Below are 15,938 nucleotides of genomic sequence, written 5' to 3' on the forward strand. Positions count from 1 at the left end.
GTTCATCAATATTTTACGAACACTTACTTTTACGAACATTTTTCGTATTTTGGGTTTAAACCATTTTTTTTTTTTTTTTTTTTTTTTTACAGCTGGTTTAAACCAGCAAACCCTGGTGCGATGAGTCTCGATTTCAATCTCATCACTCCGATAGTGATCTATAATTTGGTGCCAGCCCAACGAAATCATGTCAGGTTGGAATTGTACAAGATAACGGAGACCATGTTGATTTATAGTGTTTTTCTGTAAGCAATGTTTTGGACCTTTGGTACCTACTATTCACCCGTATTGTATCGAAGTACGAAGATTACCAGAGTCAACTATATCTTTATTTCTGTCATACGAGTGGAAATGGAGTGTACCAGCAGGACAACCACCCTCGTAACAGATCCCGGTTGGCCACCATCTGTTTGGAGGAGCATTCAACTTCTTCCTGCTGAAACAACCACCGAGAAGCCCGGATTTCAATCTCATTGTGCATCTCAGAGACTTATGCTATGGACATTTCCGGTAGTATGTAAAACGACTGAAAATTCAACTCAAAAGTTGTAATTTCAAAAGTAATAATAAGAAATGAAATATATATTTTCTTCTTTCTTTGGCAGTAACACATTGAGATGTTTGAATTGTGGAATTATCCAAAGAGCAATTTGTCAGCTGAGCGATTTTTCACAAATCACTCATTGCGATCACAATTGTTCATTGCTAAGTTTGGAGCAAATTTGGGGATCTTTTGTCAGATCTAGCTCGAAATAGTTACAAATTTCATACGAATTGTAATTACAATAGAATCACAATCGGATCTCTTATTATGCATTAACAGTTTCAAAAAAGAGTTGAAACTGGAATGAAATCGTCTGAAAGATCAGCAAAACTTACAATAAAATAACTTTTGCACCTACATAAGAAGAAACACACAAACTATATTTCCTTTAACGTACCGATTAGCAGTACCATTTGACAATATCAGATATTTGGAAACAAACTGCAAACTAAAAGTTACTTTTGAACAGCACTCACCTTTAAACAAAATTAATAACAGGTGTAACTTTTTGTGTTTCTCTCATCTCATATATAGTCACTATACACCCTGTAGGGGCATTAATATTCTCAAAATTGAACGGAAAAGTAGCTGTGCAATTGTCGAAACATTTTTCCGAAAGCAAATAGTCCTATTACAAATTAGTTATGGGAAAACTAATTTGTATTTCTCAGTTCTTCACATAGTAGGGAATACTTTTTTTTTTCGAAAAATTTCCCTCCAGTTTCATCTCCACGATTTTTTATAGTCCACCATTTTAGGCAAAACGAGGATTAGGCCAAACGAATATCCTTATTTCGCCTAAAATGGCGGGCATAAAGCTTATCTTTTATCTGTCATAAAAGTGTCAGATAATTGGTTAGGTGAAACGAGGATTAGGCCAAACGATGCAAGATCTTCGAGTATAAAGGCCAACAGTGCCAGCTTCGATGTTGGTTCTGCTAGAGAAGTTCTTCATATTACTAACAAACACGATTTGATTCCCTTCCCCATTGTTACAATTCAAATAATATTTAAAAAATAAAAATCATTTACATATGACACAGCTCGCAATGTATAATACACAATATCTTGCAGATAGCCAGCTTAGATTAGACTCTGAAACTGAGAATAGAAAAAGAATCACTGATACGATAGTGAAGGCTATGTATCTTAATTATTAGTAGGTTTTGGATTGGATGTGAGTTTAGCAGCGACACTGGATGAAACGTAAACCTACAGCTTAAAGTTAGAATCAAATCACGTGAGCTCTCGGTGGGTAACGAACGCGGGTCTTCCGCGCCAAAGGCGCGTACATTATCCACATAGCTAAGAAAGAAAGAGCTATATTTTCAGTAGATGCATTACACACTTTATGTGATACGTCTTTGTAGAAATCAAAATACCAAGAAGGTTGTATTGTTCTTTTAATGGTGTTACCCATTCGAGACCCTCAAGTGGCCTCGAAGGAATAAGGCCCCGAAGAACAAACAGGGAAACCATATACATAAATCAATTCAAAGGAGTCCATTATTATGATTTCAGGCAAAAGAGATAAAGTTTTAACCGTTATTCTTCAAAATAATTCTCTGATTAGAAGGTAAAAAATACGCTCATCCACCATGACCAAATCGCTGATTGGGGACTCCGAAAATATCCTACTGCACCGGGATCCCGAAGAGATTTGTTACAGCACTGCTCGAAATGGGTCTATGTTCCAGTATCATATACTCCATACTCCAACAATTCTTCCTTTTATTGATTTTCAAACCGGTACCTTTCAGAGTGAGTTGTATATATATATATATATATATATATATATATATATATATATATATATATATATATATATATATATATATATATATATATATTGTATTGGGTATGAAGTTTTATGAAGTTTTTTTAACTGGACGGTACGATTGAAAGTTTATATACAAAACACACCCATTCTAATGCAACTATTCGCATTAGAGAAAGTTTTTTTTTAATGAAAAATATGAAAGGAAATTAAATCTTTGAGTTCTACGTCCCACGATTATGCCGGTTAGGCTGAAGGAGACGGTGATGATGAGTATTGAATGAAATGAAGAAAGTGGGAGGAAACGGGAGAACCCCGAGGAAACCCACGCACACGGTGTTTGTCCACTAGAAAGTTCACTTGGCAGGGGCTGGGATCGAACCCGGGACCTCAAGCACCAGAGGTGAAAGCTCTACCACTGAGTCACCGCGGCCCCGTAGGAAAATATGAAGTTTGAACATCATCAGTTAACAAGATCAAAATATTAGGCCGTTTCCACGCAAAGTGAAACCAACATCTTCAAAATTGAAGTTTACTTCACAAGTTTATTGTTTGATTATTTTGTTAGTACTTGCGTTAGAGTTTCAGGAACAAGCTTGATTCTTGACTGATAATATTATTTGAAGTGTAATTCCGTCTTCTAAAGCAAAATGGCTGCCACATATTAAACGTGTTGATTTTTTTTTTCAACATAAGCCTGATCTAGTAATGTACACTTGATTGCGTTTGTCTGAAATGTTGTTGCATGTTCACTTTGAAATGGGCACTTCAAGCAGGCACATACTTCTTGAAAATAAACATAGTCAGACTTTTATTCAAAATGTCCATATCATAATCAATAGTTTATTAAAAATGATCCATTATAGTACATTATTGATATAATGCATATTTATATCTTAAGACTCAACCCTTCCTTTCAAATTCTCAACTTCAAGCAATTCTTATAGCATTATTTGGATGTATTTATTATGTGTCCTTTTACCATACAATCGATATTCGTGGGACGTTATGACTAAATACTTTTCTAAATATGAGAAACAATATTATGTTTAAATATAAATCGTTTTAAAAGTTTTTTTTTTTTCATTGGAGTTATTAGTAATATATCATACAATATCCTAAATCCATCAGTTAAATACATTTCAATCTAATATTCCCTGTAAGTGGGAAAAGAGAAGTTTTACACACGGCTTTTCCGTAATTAGAATACTTTCCCAAACAGATCTAATGCCATTTTTTCTATAGTCGTATACCCTACACGAAAACGTCGTAGGAATAGGACTGAATCGATGATTCAGAAAAGCATTTTTTTTTTTTTTTTTATGAATTTGGTTTATGGGCATCTTCCGATTCTCCGAAACTTTCTGCATAGAAAAGATTGGAGACGAAGTTCTAACATTGAATTATAGGTTGAGTACAGAAAGATGGCCATTGAAGATATATATATATATATATATATATATATATATATATATATATATATATATATATATATATATATATATATATATATATATATATATATATATATATATATAATCTCAAAACTGTACAAGGGGGCGCGGTGGTAGAGCGTTCACCTCCGGTGCTTGGGGTCCCTGGTTCAATCCCAGCTCGCGCTGTTTGGACTTTGTGGTGGACAAACACCGTGCTCGTGGGTTTTCTCGGGGTTCTCCCGTTTTCTCCCACTTTCTTCATTCCACCTTTTCACTCATCTCTCATCATCACCATCTCCTTTAGCCTAACCGGCATAACCCTGGGATGTAAAACTCAAAGATTTCATTTCATTTTTTTTTCAAAACTGTACAAACTGGATTCTAGTTCTTTATACAATCATCGATTCAACTATTTCTATCAAGCACATACACAGGCACAAAAAGTCCCGACCTTCATTTCTTGCATACGAAACATAAAATTCAATTATTGCTGAACTTCTCAAGTGGAAAGGATTATGCGTCCTCTTCCCATCTACAATTGTTAGCATTTGTCGTGATCAGAGTCCCACTGCTTTGTGGCCTCCATTTGGACAATGTTGTAAGAAACATTGTTTGAATATAAAGGATCTCATAGAATCTCAACTTGCTAAGGTCATGTGGTTTTGCATTCTCAGCAGTGGTCAGTTGGGAACATTTGCTGACGTCATAACGACACTTCAGTGCTCCCAGAGGCATGTGAGATTTAGGCCGAAGGTGCAATATAGAGCCACAGAGAAAAGGCCAAGCAGTTGAGATTGTAGCTGCAAAGAAGAACATAATTTTGACTTGTTAACAATTCCCTTTGAACCCTCCCTTCTGGCTTTGCTTGAAAGACTTAAGTGATTAAACTGGAAAACAGCAAACTTTACTTCCAGTGCAATGCTTGTTTTGACTATTATACAGTACGTGAGTTCTTTTTTTTCAGTTTAAAAGACAAAACACGTATTCAAGAGGTATCTGCAAAATCCTAGCTACATCTTCAGCAAAGATAATGATTGGAAACAGAAAGAATATGCTCGGTGTAGTTGTTTTCTCTTATTTCTAGAACAAAGCTTAAGTATAGTCTTGAAATAATCCTTTCTAATGTCGCGACTTCGAGATTTTCAGTATAAGAAAACATTAGTAATTTTCGAGCTTAGAATCAAGATTTTAACAAAGAAAGTCTATTGCAAAGTTCTTGTTTTAATTATACATACTGGGTGTCAAGTTTGTTTCTATTATGATGTGTTTATCACTAGTTAGTTTTTCTTCTTTCTGTATCTTCCTCTCTTCGTGGATAAAGAAGCTGTATTTTTGGATAAACTAAGCGTCAAATTCCGAGTACAAATGAGAGTAGGCATAAATTAGCTATTACGAGATAAAAGAAGCCTTGACCCATTGAAACGTGGACAATTTGCTATATGTTATATTTTAGAAGGATGATCAAATGAAAACCGTTTACAGTGAAGAACACGCATGGTAACAAACTTAAAATCTTCAAAGAAGTTTGCTGTTTTAGTGAACCCACATTATATAGTGTTTAGGAATCAATAAGGTTTTCGTCCATAAAAGTTAGCTTCTTCTTACTTATTTCTTGATTTGAACACTTTACGAAAAACGAATAAGAAAGGATAAATGAGGAGATTGATAATGATATAAAACTTGAGATGCCTTTATGCAAGAATTTAATCCATTCAAACGAATAGTATTTGCTCTCGTAGTTTCTGACTCAATCATTTCTAACTGAATGCAACTTAACGTTTATTCATCATTTAGTTTATTTATCACCTTCTAGTGAGATGGAGAAGAGCTGACCAACAACTTAAGGCTGACTAGTAACAGACAAACACGAACATTGATAACATAATTTATTTGTTTCCAGGTTATGCTATTCGTGGATCCATGACCGTACACAGCCAATTTCTACTCTCCAACGTCATCCCTATTACCCTTCCTTTCTTCATCGCATTTATCTGTTTATCTCGCTTTGTAACTCTCTGTTCTTACGTAATACATTCGCCAGTTGGAAATGACTGTTCTGCCAAATATGTATATCAGGTGTTCTAAAAATTGCGCTCACGGACTATAGAGCACTGTTCTGCAAGTCAAAATACAATAATATATATATTGTATACATAAGCCTTTTGAGTCCTGGTCTGGAGACGCGAATTGCACTATGTGGAGACGTCACAGATAAAAAAAATACAGAGAAGATCTACCAATCCATCAAATAGTCACATCGATTCTTTTCAGATGGAAGTTAAAGTCGGTATACGTTGACACTAGCATCAATTATTAGCATAAAGATCGGTGTAACTACTTGGATGGATTCATAGAGCAGTGCTAATGGTTCCAAATTAATCTGCGACGTTGCCACATGGTAGAATTTTGATTCCCCATAGCAACTGAAAGAGGCCCTAGAGGGAATGTCTTCTTCGTGGGAGACCCGGGTTCGATTTCCGGAGACAGCTAATGCGTTTCGAATTCCACATTAATCAGTAGCTCCACGTCTCATATAGTCTGGCGGCTGAAAGGGGCGCTAAACTAAAATCGACTTAACTGAACTCAATGGAGAGTATCTCATTATATAGCATTTTTGCTTTATTTTGACCTATAGAATAGAATTGCGATCTGTTGTTCGTGGGTCCCATTTTTGGAGCACCCGATATATATGTAAAACTATAACTATATATAAAACTACGTGAACTTACATAAATTAAAGGCGTACTTCCTGTTGACGTGGAAAGTTGAAATTTGGCATGAATCTAGTTTTCCGGGACTAGCCAACAGGAAAAATTGTCAAAATTCAATATTTTTAATTTTCGGGGTCTAACGGGGAAAAGAATTTCTCCATGCTATTTATTTATTTATTTATTTATTTTTTGACATATAATCTCATGCTTTAGGTACTTGGAATGAGAATAAAAACTTCAGATTCGGTATGCCTGTACGTTTTCCTCAGTATTACTTAAGTAAATCAGTAAAAATAAAAAAATAAAATTAAAAAAAAATCAACTTTAGAGTGGTTTTACGGGGAACTGGAAAATCTTTCCCATATTGTTTATATGGGACCCCTTTTACACCCGAAAATTATTGGGCACTTCCTGTAGGGCTACAATGATTAAATTTGACATGATTGTAGCTTTCCGGGAATAGTCAAAAGAAAAATTGACAAAAGTGAATATGTTTAATATTTAGGAAGTCTAAAGGGGAGATGAAATTCTCCACGTTATTTAAAAGGGTCTCTTTTTGGACCTATGATATCATATTTTACATACTTGGAATACAAACGTGAAATTCGGTATGCTTGCACGTTTTCGTTATCGTTACCTAACAAATTACTGAAAATAAAAAAAAAAATCATTTTTATAGTGTTTAATGGGGAACAGAAAAATCTGTTTCATGTTATTTATGTAGAACGTCTTCTATATCCCAAAATGCTTAGTCACTTCCGGCAAGATTAGAATGATTAAATTTAGCATGATTATAGCCTTCCGGGACTAACCTACAAGAAAATTACCAAAAGTGAAAATTTTTAATTTTTAAGGGATGTATAGAGGGATGAAAAAAAAAAAAACATGTTTAAATATACGTTTTCTTGGGATACAAAATCTTATCATTTAGATAGTCGAAATAGGGAGGGAAACTTGAAAAATGGTAGAATTGTGAGTTTAAGAGGTGCTAGGCCGAATCCCGAGCAAAGGCGAGGGTCTGGGGGCGAAGCCTCCCCAGCAAATGCACGAATTTCACTATTGATTCAAAGGTTGATACGTAAGAGATGCGAGGACGTAGGCAGAATAAACGGGGGGGGGTCTTGGGGCGGAGGCCCCAACCAACCAAATACAACATCGAAAAATTAATAGCAACTCTTTGGAATTTTACACTTTTATAAGGATTTCAAAGAAGTTTCTACCTAAATATGCACAAACATACAATGAAATATACACATCAAATTAAAGGAAATTTCTTGTATAATCCAAATCTACTCGCAGAAGTTACGTATTTTTACAACAATTGATGATATTCAACAAAATGTGACGTTAATTGTTAAGTGAAATGGAAGTAAGTGAAGTTAAGTGAAGCGTACCCACTTGATATTGGCTCAAACTAATACTTGATTGGATGTCCACGCGTAGAAATAACATCCTTGCATCGTTATGACTTGGAGTTTACTAAGTTTTATAGTCTCTATTGAAATGCAGTGTTGCAGACGTCGTTCTTTGCTTGAACTAAGTTAGGTCTCGTTGTAGGATGTCTTGTCCTTCAAAACACTCCATAAATTTTCAATTGGGTTTAAGTCGGGAGAATTACCAGGCCAAGGAAGTTGGATAACATGACATAAGGAAGCATGTAGCCCTTTATAACTCTGGCACGATGACAGGGGTAGAATCGTCTTGAAAAATAAAGGAACCACCGTTGAATAAATCTCTGCCCGCAGGTATTGTCGTTTCAAGAATATGTTTAGAAGTTTGTGCATTAGCAACACCATCACAAATGTAAATTTTACCAATTCCACTAAAAGAAAAACATTCTCAAATTATTACACTGGTAGAGTATCTGGAAGATGTTGCAGTACATGCAGAATTAAGTGCTTCACTAGTCATGCGATAAACTCTAGCGCTTGAATTAGATAAATGGTTACTTTCGTTTTATCACTAAAAAGAACTTTGCGTCACTGGTCACTTGTCCAATCCTTCTGAGTTTTGACCCACTCTACGCGCTTTTTACATTTGTAGCGTGCTCTCGTTATAAAAGAGAGGCACGTTCGCGGGGCACTAGCTATTTCAATATAGACTAGGACGCATTTCCTAAAAAAGAGCAAAATTGTATATACATACCTTTGTAATAATAATAATATTAAGAAGACTCCTCATCATGGAAAGTTGTTCCACCAATACAGGGCAAGTACAAATTTAAGCAAAAGTAAATCTTTCGAAATAATAACAGGATTAAGTTTTCTTTTCGAATAAACTTTCTCAAATATAAACCAAATGATGTACGAAAAGTCTTTTAATACAAACATTTAACAAGGATTGTATAATGGTCCTTTCAAACAAGAAACTGGTATAATCCACAAACAACTAATAGTGCCTTTATATGCTTTAATAGCTTCATATAACTTCCTTATTTTTAATATTAAACTTTTCGCCGCAAATGTGGCTTTTCCGAGACATTATTATTATTATTAATTCAAATGATTAACTCACCTTACTTTACACTGAGATGAACGTAATATGTGCACTCCGATAGACTGCTGAATGCAATCCCGATTATCTGAATGAATCCCACTTGTTACTAGTGAATATATAATTTACTGGCTGTAGCACTATGAAATATATTCTCTTTATTGACAATAGCAATTGCACTCACTTTAATTCCAAAACTCACTTCCATTTATATCCAAATTCCAATACTATATTTGCTTGTTAAACTACTCATCTAACTTTTATAACCGTTAACACTTTCCATTCTTCCAGAGTTGAACTCCCACTTCGGCTATTTCAGTCTGAATGACGTAAACGTCATTCAGGGCCAATCGGCTACAATAGCTAGTTCGCGATTCAGCCAGATATATCGCTCCAATTTCGCCTATCTGGTTGCATAACTATCTCTTCCTATAGAAACGATAAAGGAAAGAAAAAAATATTCGTAACGTCAATACGGTACACGTTGTACCGGTGTAAGATATGGCTTCCTGACAGTTCTATGTGAACGCAAACCCATTGATTTTAACCCGTTTCTCACTGTTCGTGGACAAACGTCAACACCACACGTTTCTCTCCAATTTCTAGCAAGATTTGCTGATGGCTCAAACCTGTCTGCAAGATACAACTGTTGCAGTGCACTGTTCTGTCGACGCGAGGATTTCATTTTTGACCACTTGCCAATTCTTCCACTTATTTGTACCCTGCTTCCCGAATCTTTGCGAGCTGCCTACTCATTATACTATTATGCAGTTACATTATCCGGGTTATTTCAGACTTAGTTTTGCTACACTCACTTAATGTTTTAATTCTAGTGGCTTTCTGTCGTGTAATGTCACACGTTTTACCCATGTCGATGTCCGGTATCAATAGTTTATAAACGGTAAATCAACATTTATGGGTAAAATTACCACTTTCAAATTTGTCAGTAAAAGTAACACTACTAGAACAACACAATTACGTAACCCAGAACACCTACACAACAAGTAAGGAAGCAGAACTATACTGCAAGCTTGGAAATTGGATTACCTTATTAAGCACGGACCTAACTGAAAGCAACATCGAGTCATCCATTAAATGAACATTTATCGGATTTGTGTTTCCTTTCCCATACATTTTGTTGAATAGAATCAATTATTATAAAGATACGTAACTTCTGTAAGTAGATTTTGATTCTACATAAAATTTCCTTTAATTTTATGTATATATCATTGTATGTTTGTGCATATTTAGGTAGAAACTTCTTTGCAATCTTATAAATAAAGAAAATTTCAAAGAGTTGCTATTAATTTTTCCATGACTGCATATATATATATATATTAACACAACATAACCATAAAGCACGTTTGTGATTTGCATGCATACATGATACCTCATTAAAGTTTTTTTTTTTAAGTGGTCACCAAACATATGAAGCTTCTGAGCTACCCTACCGATTTTAAACCCTACTGTGAGCTACCAATCAAAAGAATAAACAACTTTTTTTTAAAAAAAAAAAGAAAGTCTTGCATTTGTTTATTGCCTATAAACTTACATTTCTAGTAAATATGAAATGAAACTATCCAAGTAAGCAAATGTCTAATATACACACGAAAAACATAACGTGCACAACCCCATCCGTATAGAATCAACTGTGAGATGATGCTGACAATGGTCAGTTGCGCGGGAGAAACAAGCAGTTGTTGTCGTCAGCACCCTGTCGTTAGCGTCAGCTCAGTGGAGGAACCAAGGTTAGCCAACCGGAGCTTTAACGCGATCTACCGAAAATGTCCCCGCAAACAGCGTGACAAACATCTTGGCATTTGAAGGTGGCGCTCCAAGTTCCCTTTAAATGTTGCTAGCAAATGAGAGGCCAGCGGCATTGCCACGTTTAATTTGTACACATCAACTTCTATCCTCTGCCACATGATCATACTGTAGATCGTTTGCTTAGCCATAGCCACACCCCTTAGCACTCGGCAACGTCGCGTCAGAGTTTGCGTTTTATTCGTTTAGCTGAAATGCCAAGCTTTTCACAAGCTCTAGTAGCTCGCGATCCACGGTTTGGCGATCACTGGTCTAACCCAATTATTTCATGCTGAATGCTCTATCACGTCACATTTTGCCGCTTCTTTCCTCAGTAAACCACACAAGAGGACAAGAAACAGGCAGGAATCTTGGGATTGGGAAACACCAGTAGTAAGAGGTAAACAGGGAAATAAATAACATAGTCAATTGCATTACAAGGATATTACTCGTGAATGCATGACTACGCCTACACTGTTAGAACTTTCTTATTCCATTCTCGCTTCTCATTCTCTCGTCTTAATTACTTGACACATTTTCTGCAGCTATTTCTCTGATTGCAAGAAAAATAAAAAATAAATAAATAAATAAATAAATAAATAAATAAATAAATAAATAAATAAATAAAAATAAACCTTGTTCAGTTGCAAACGGCTTGTCTAGCTCGTTAAAAATATGAAAACAAGAGCATCATACCCAGACCTCTAGACAATTCAGAAAAGAAGTCGCCAAACTGAAAATTAGATGGTTATTCAACTGTATGCCACAATTGACGAAATAAACCATCTTTTGAATTCAATTCACTTGAGGTAAAAAGGAACAAAGATATACAATTTTCTCATGAGAATTGAAATAGCCAATTCTCTAATCCAATACTTACGATAATAAAATTTACAGTAAGTCTCTATTTTGTGTGTGGAAGCATTTTACTTGTTAGAGAAGCTGTGCCGTAATTTGATATCATAATGAAAAGCCTCATTTAGTAGCGCATACACCATCATGTTTATTAAATTCGTGTAATCAGATTAGCTACGTCTTCAAACTTTCTCCTTTATGCATTAAAGATGTTTCTCAATTTAATAGTGTTTAATTAATTACCAGAACGCTATGTACACGTTCCTTGAGAAGAAATTTTCCATATGCATGGCTATAAGTCTTCAGCAAAAAGGAAAGAAAAAAAGAGAGAGAGATTCAGGAAACGAAATTATTTCATTTTCACTTATGCTTGTAATTAGATACTCGCAATCTTCCCAGAATACAAAACTCAAAAATGTATTGAAAAAAAATATTTCCTGTATTTTTTATTAGAATGATTCTGAACCCTTCTTGCGTTGTTACTTTTGCATTATATCTTGAATTATTTGTCGAATTAATTGATATAGTCAATTGGGGCATGTTGGCTCAGTGGTGTTATCAGCAATATCCTAGTGATCCGGGTGTTCTTCTGCGGACTACGAAGAAAAAATCGTCCTGTGTTCGAGTCCCATGGGCATTCTAAACTGTCTTCGAACGTTCTGTGTTCATCTTCTGTTGTGTTGGTTTAAGTAGGTTCCGTAAAGTTGTTCGAATTATTTAGGACCGATTTTGAATCGAGCTCACCTTACGAGGAACCTTGCCACCACTGAGTGTATTCTATTGGACCATCAGCATTGTGGATTACGATCCGAGGGACCGCGGAGGCTCAGCGGTAGCCCTTCTCGCTGGTCTAGTGGCTAGCACGTGCGCCTTTGGTGTACGGGGTTACGGGTTCGATTCCCGGTGGGAGAGCCTTTGTGATTTTAACTGTCCTCGATGTTTCTGTGTTTATGTGTGTCCCTGTCGTTCTAGGTGATTGTAAAAGCCAGTTAAACGAGGGAAGCAAGTAAAATTAGTAATAGTAGTTCAAGTAAGTTATTGACAAGGAACCCCTTGAGTGCGAGGTCGGAAGTGCAATCTCTAGTAAGGCTCATTTGAAAGTGTAGTGTGAACAATGATGACAGGAAAAGTATTAGCTGCTAATGGCTCACCACGTGCATCAGGAGGGCGATAGAAAATACGTGTCCGGGAGGTGCAAAGATCAACCTTCTATGGGATATATGTAACACACTTCACAAAATGTACATCATCGACATTCACGAAATGTTCAAAACAAACCATTAACTTGCACCATGAACACCAAATGAAAAATGACGCGACACAGTGATCACAAATGTTCACACCATCAACATCGAAGGCGAATTTCTTGGGAGTTACAAACCGTTCAGGACTTTCAGCTAGGTATATACTTTTAAAGATTTCATATAGAATCATATTGATATAACTGATGAGAACTGATGGAATGTGATGGCACCGTTACACCTCGAAGTTACAATTTTCTCGATTTCGGCATCTCATAACTTTGAAACAACGCATTTTTTTGCCATATGTTTATATGGACATTTGATTGTTAGGTATGAGGTATTTTACCAGCAGATTTTGGCTACATAATAAATGAACACCCTGTATATTTTAAGTGCTAAATTGGATATTTGTTCCGTTTGTACCGGATCATTCTGAAATGTGGATACTTAGATACAGTATATAGTTTCAGTTTAATTTATTGAATCGTTGGCGACTAGTTCTACAGTTTGAAAGTCTTATTTTTCACTTTCCGCTGTTTATAACTCTGAAAGGGGACGTTTGTTTGTACATTGTTTTCTCTATCATTTGATATAACATATAAGAAACCATTTCCTGGAGTTTGTCACCGAATTTATAAATATGCTGTATATAGAAATAAACAGATCATGATATAACTTTACAACAACTATTATATTCCAATATCTTTTATTTATTTATTTATTTATTTATTTATTTCTAGTAGTAAACTCAAATGTTACTTTTTTGGGAATACTGGTATTCATTATTGCATTAAAAATAGCTCCGTATGTTTGATAGAATATTTATCGACCTGTACTACGTTTTTCAATAAGTAGTAGGAACGTGACCACTGCTGAGAATGGAAGACACTGGGGGCCAAACTCTCGAGTAGGAAGGTCTGAGCTCCCGAGGTTCCCCTACAGCTCCGCTACTGATCCAAGCAATTACTTCAACATTATAACAAATACATGCCATTCTATTCAGTTAAACACAAGACACTCTACTCTATTGCAACGTATCTGTCAATTCCTATTTGCACATGCACTAACCCAACAACTGATTTCAAGTATATTATATAATTTTATATGTCTATCAACCACGTTCTTCCCAACACCCTTCCCTTCCAGGTTCATGAGACGCAGCATCTACATTTTCTTGACTATAACATCGCTAAAAATAGATGTTTTTAACTTTCTGGGTGGTTTTCTTTTCCAATAGCCGCTCCCTTTCATGGTATGGGCTTGAAAAGTGGTGTATTTATACAAAGTGTAGGGTGGTCCAAAAGTGTGGAAACATGCAAATAAAAGGCAGGATTTTAAAATAATTGCAAAAGTAACACTATATGTTAGTAGTACATGTGAGAGAAAACGTTTTGGACATGCGATGTTGATGGACTCCGTCTTGATATCCTCCATTTCGAATTCAATTTTATTTTCTTAAGTGGAAACCGTATGTTGTGATACCTTGTTTTCATCTAAAATTTTCTTGAAATTTTCAGTGTCTCCAACCATCTACCAATGTATCATTGCTTCATTCGAAACCGCATTACTGGTGCTCTGCAAGCCAAAGGTAGACACATCAGATTCTGAGTAGGTGGTCATATGTTCAAGCTTGTTAGTTTATATTTCATCTGACCTGTCAGAATATATTTTCCTGTCAATGTCCTGGGAAATTACTATTTTTTCTATCTTTAAACAGTTCTTATTTTGTTGTTTTCTCTCTTAATATTCATAGCACTTCGTCATTGGCTGACCCAGCTATTTCGTCTATCCTTCTTCAAATCTATATTTGGAAAATTTATATTATTTAATCATCTTTTGAAGTAATGTGCATTTTTCTGCCCTATAGAGCACAATAATCAACAAGAAACGTTTGATGAGTTTTTTTTTTAATTATTTACTTTAAGATTCACAAAGTATATTTGTTTTCTTTCTAACTGTTTATTTCTTCATTTGTATCCTTGTTTCTTATTTCATGTTTGCAATTCATGTGCTCACTAATTATACTTGTTAGGAATGAAACTGGCCATCAGATCTACTTCCTTTCCTTCTGGTCCTATAACTTCTACAGATTGCTTGGTTCCAATGATCATTGCTTTTGTCTTTAACTACATTATAACATTTTAATATTGTTTACCTTGAAGCATTCAAAAATATAAAAGTTGTATAAAATGTTAAAATACAAGAAACAGCTTTCTAGTTCTTTCATAGTTTGTTAAATCTTCTTCAGAATTCTGAGAAAAGAACCTTATCGTATGTTACTTTTAATGAATGTTTCCTTCTACTTTCTATCGAAGAACCGTTATTTTCTTAAACAAATATAAGTACACTTGACAAAATGTAATACATATTTACTTTATATTCTAATGTGTTAAGAATGTATGCTTCCAAACATGATTATTGATTTTAATATAGTAACTAAAATTCCTTCTTCATTAAGGGTGCTAACCTCGGAAAATAACGTATCCTCTTTGTTGTTCTTTGCAGGTGCTGAAAATAGAATCTGTTCAGCGAGAAGACAAAGGAATGTATCAATGTGTTGTATCTAACGACGAAGAGACCGCCCAAGGAACTGCACAGCTGAAATTAGGAGGTAAGAAATTGACTTCAATCTTTCCGAAAAAAAAGAAAAAAAGAAATCCTTGATTGCAGGCATTTTAAATTCCATTATCTTCAGCTCATTTTCAGTGTCGTTGACAAATCAAAAATGTGAATCTAATATGGATATTGCTTCGAGGCCTTTACGAAGACTTCGAGATCATAACAAGTTCGCAGAATTTAACACTTCAACATTATTCTACGTAATACCACAACAAAAGGGAAAGAGTATTTTCTAATTTATAATGCGGAGAAGGCGCTTATTTCGTCTTTGTTCTCCAAATTCAATCTTCTCACTCGCTTCAGCGAGCACATAAATAGAAAGTTTCTCTTTCTTTAAAAAAAAAAAAAGTGTATCTTACTTGGTTGAGGACAAAAGCGTCATATAAAGCGAAATATGCGCACTTGTATGTTTGAAAATTAAAATCTAATTACATTTTGCAGTAGATCTTTTTCTTT

The 15,938-nt window shown here is 35.1% G+C and overlaps 1 protein-coding gene across 5 annotated transcripts in view; it reads left to right on the plus strand.

Annotated features, from left to right (window-relative positions):
• Window positions 1–15,938, plus strand: part of LOC145688072 (cell adhesion molecule Dscam1-like) — a 1,774,182-nt gene that overhangs the window by 1,406,767 nt on the left and 351,477 nt on the right. For all 5 annotated transcript variants that reach the window (XR_014131839.1, XR_014131838.1, XM_081761792.1 and 2 more), the window contains exon 13: window positions 15,369–15,474. Coding sequence is in view for 3 of the 5 variants with exons in the window: in XM_081761792.1 (XP_081617918.1) it covers window positions 15,369–15,474 (106 nt within the window). In the remaining 2 variants the exon portion in view is untranslated. The remainder of the gene's footprint in view (window positions 1–15,368; window positions 15,475–15,938) is intronic.

Source organism: Thermobia domestica, chromosome 6, assembly GCF_964235325.1.
Source record: "Thermobia domestica chromosome 6, izTheDome1.hap1.1, whole genome shotgun sequence".
NCBI classification, from domain to species: Eukaryota; Metazoa; Arthropoda; class Insecta; order Zygentoma; family Lepismatidae; genus Thermobia; species Thermobia domestica.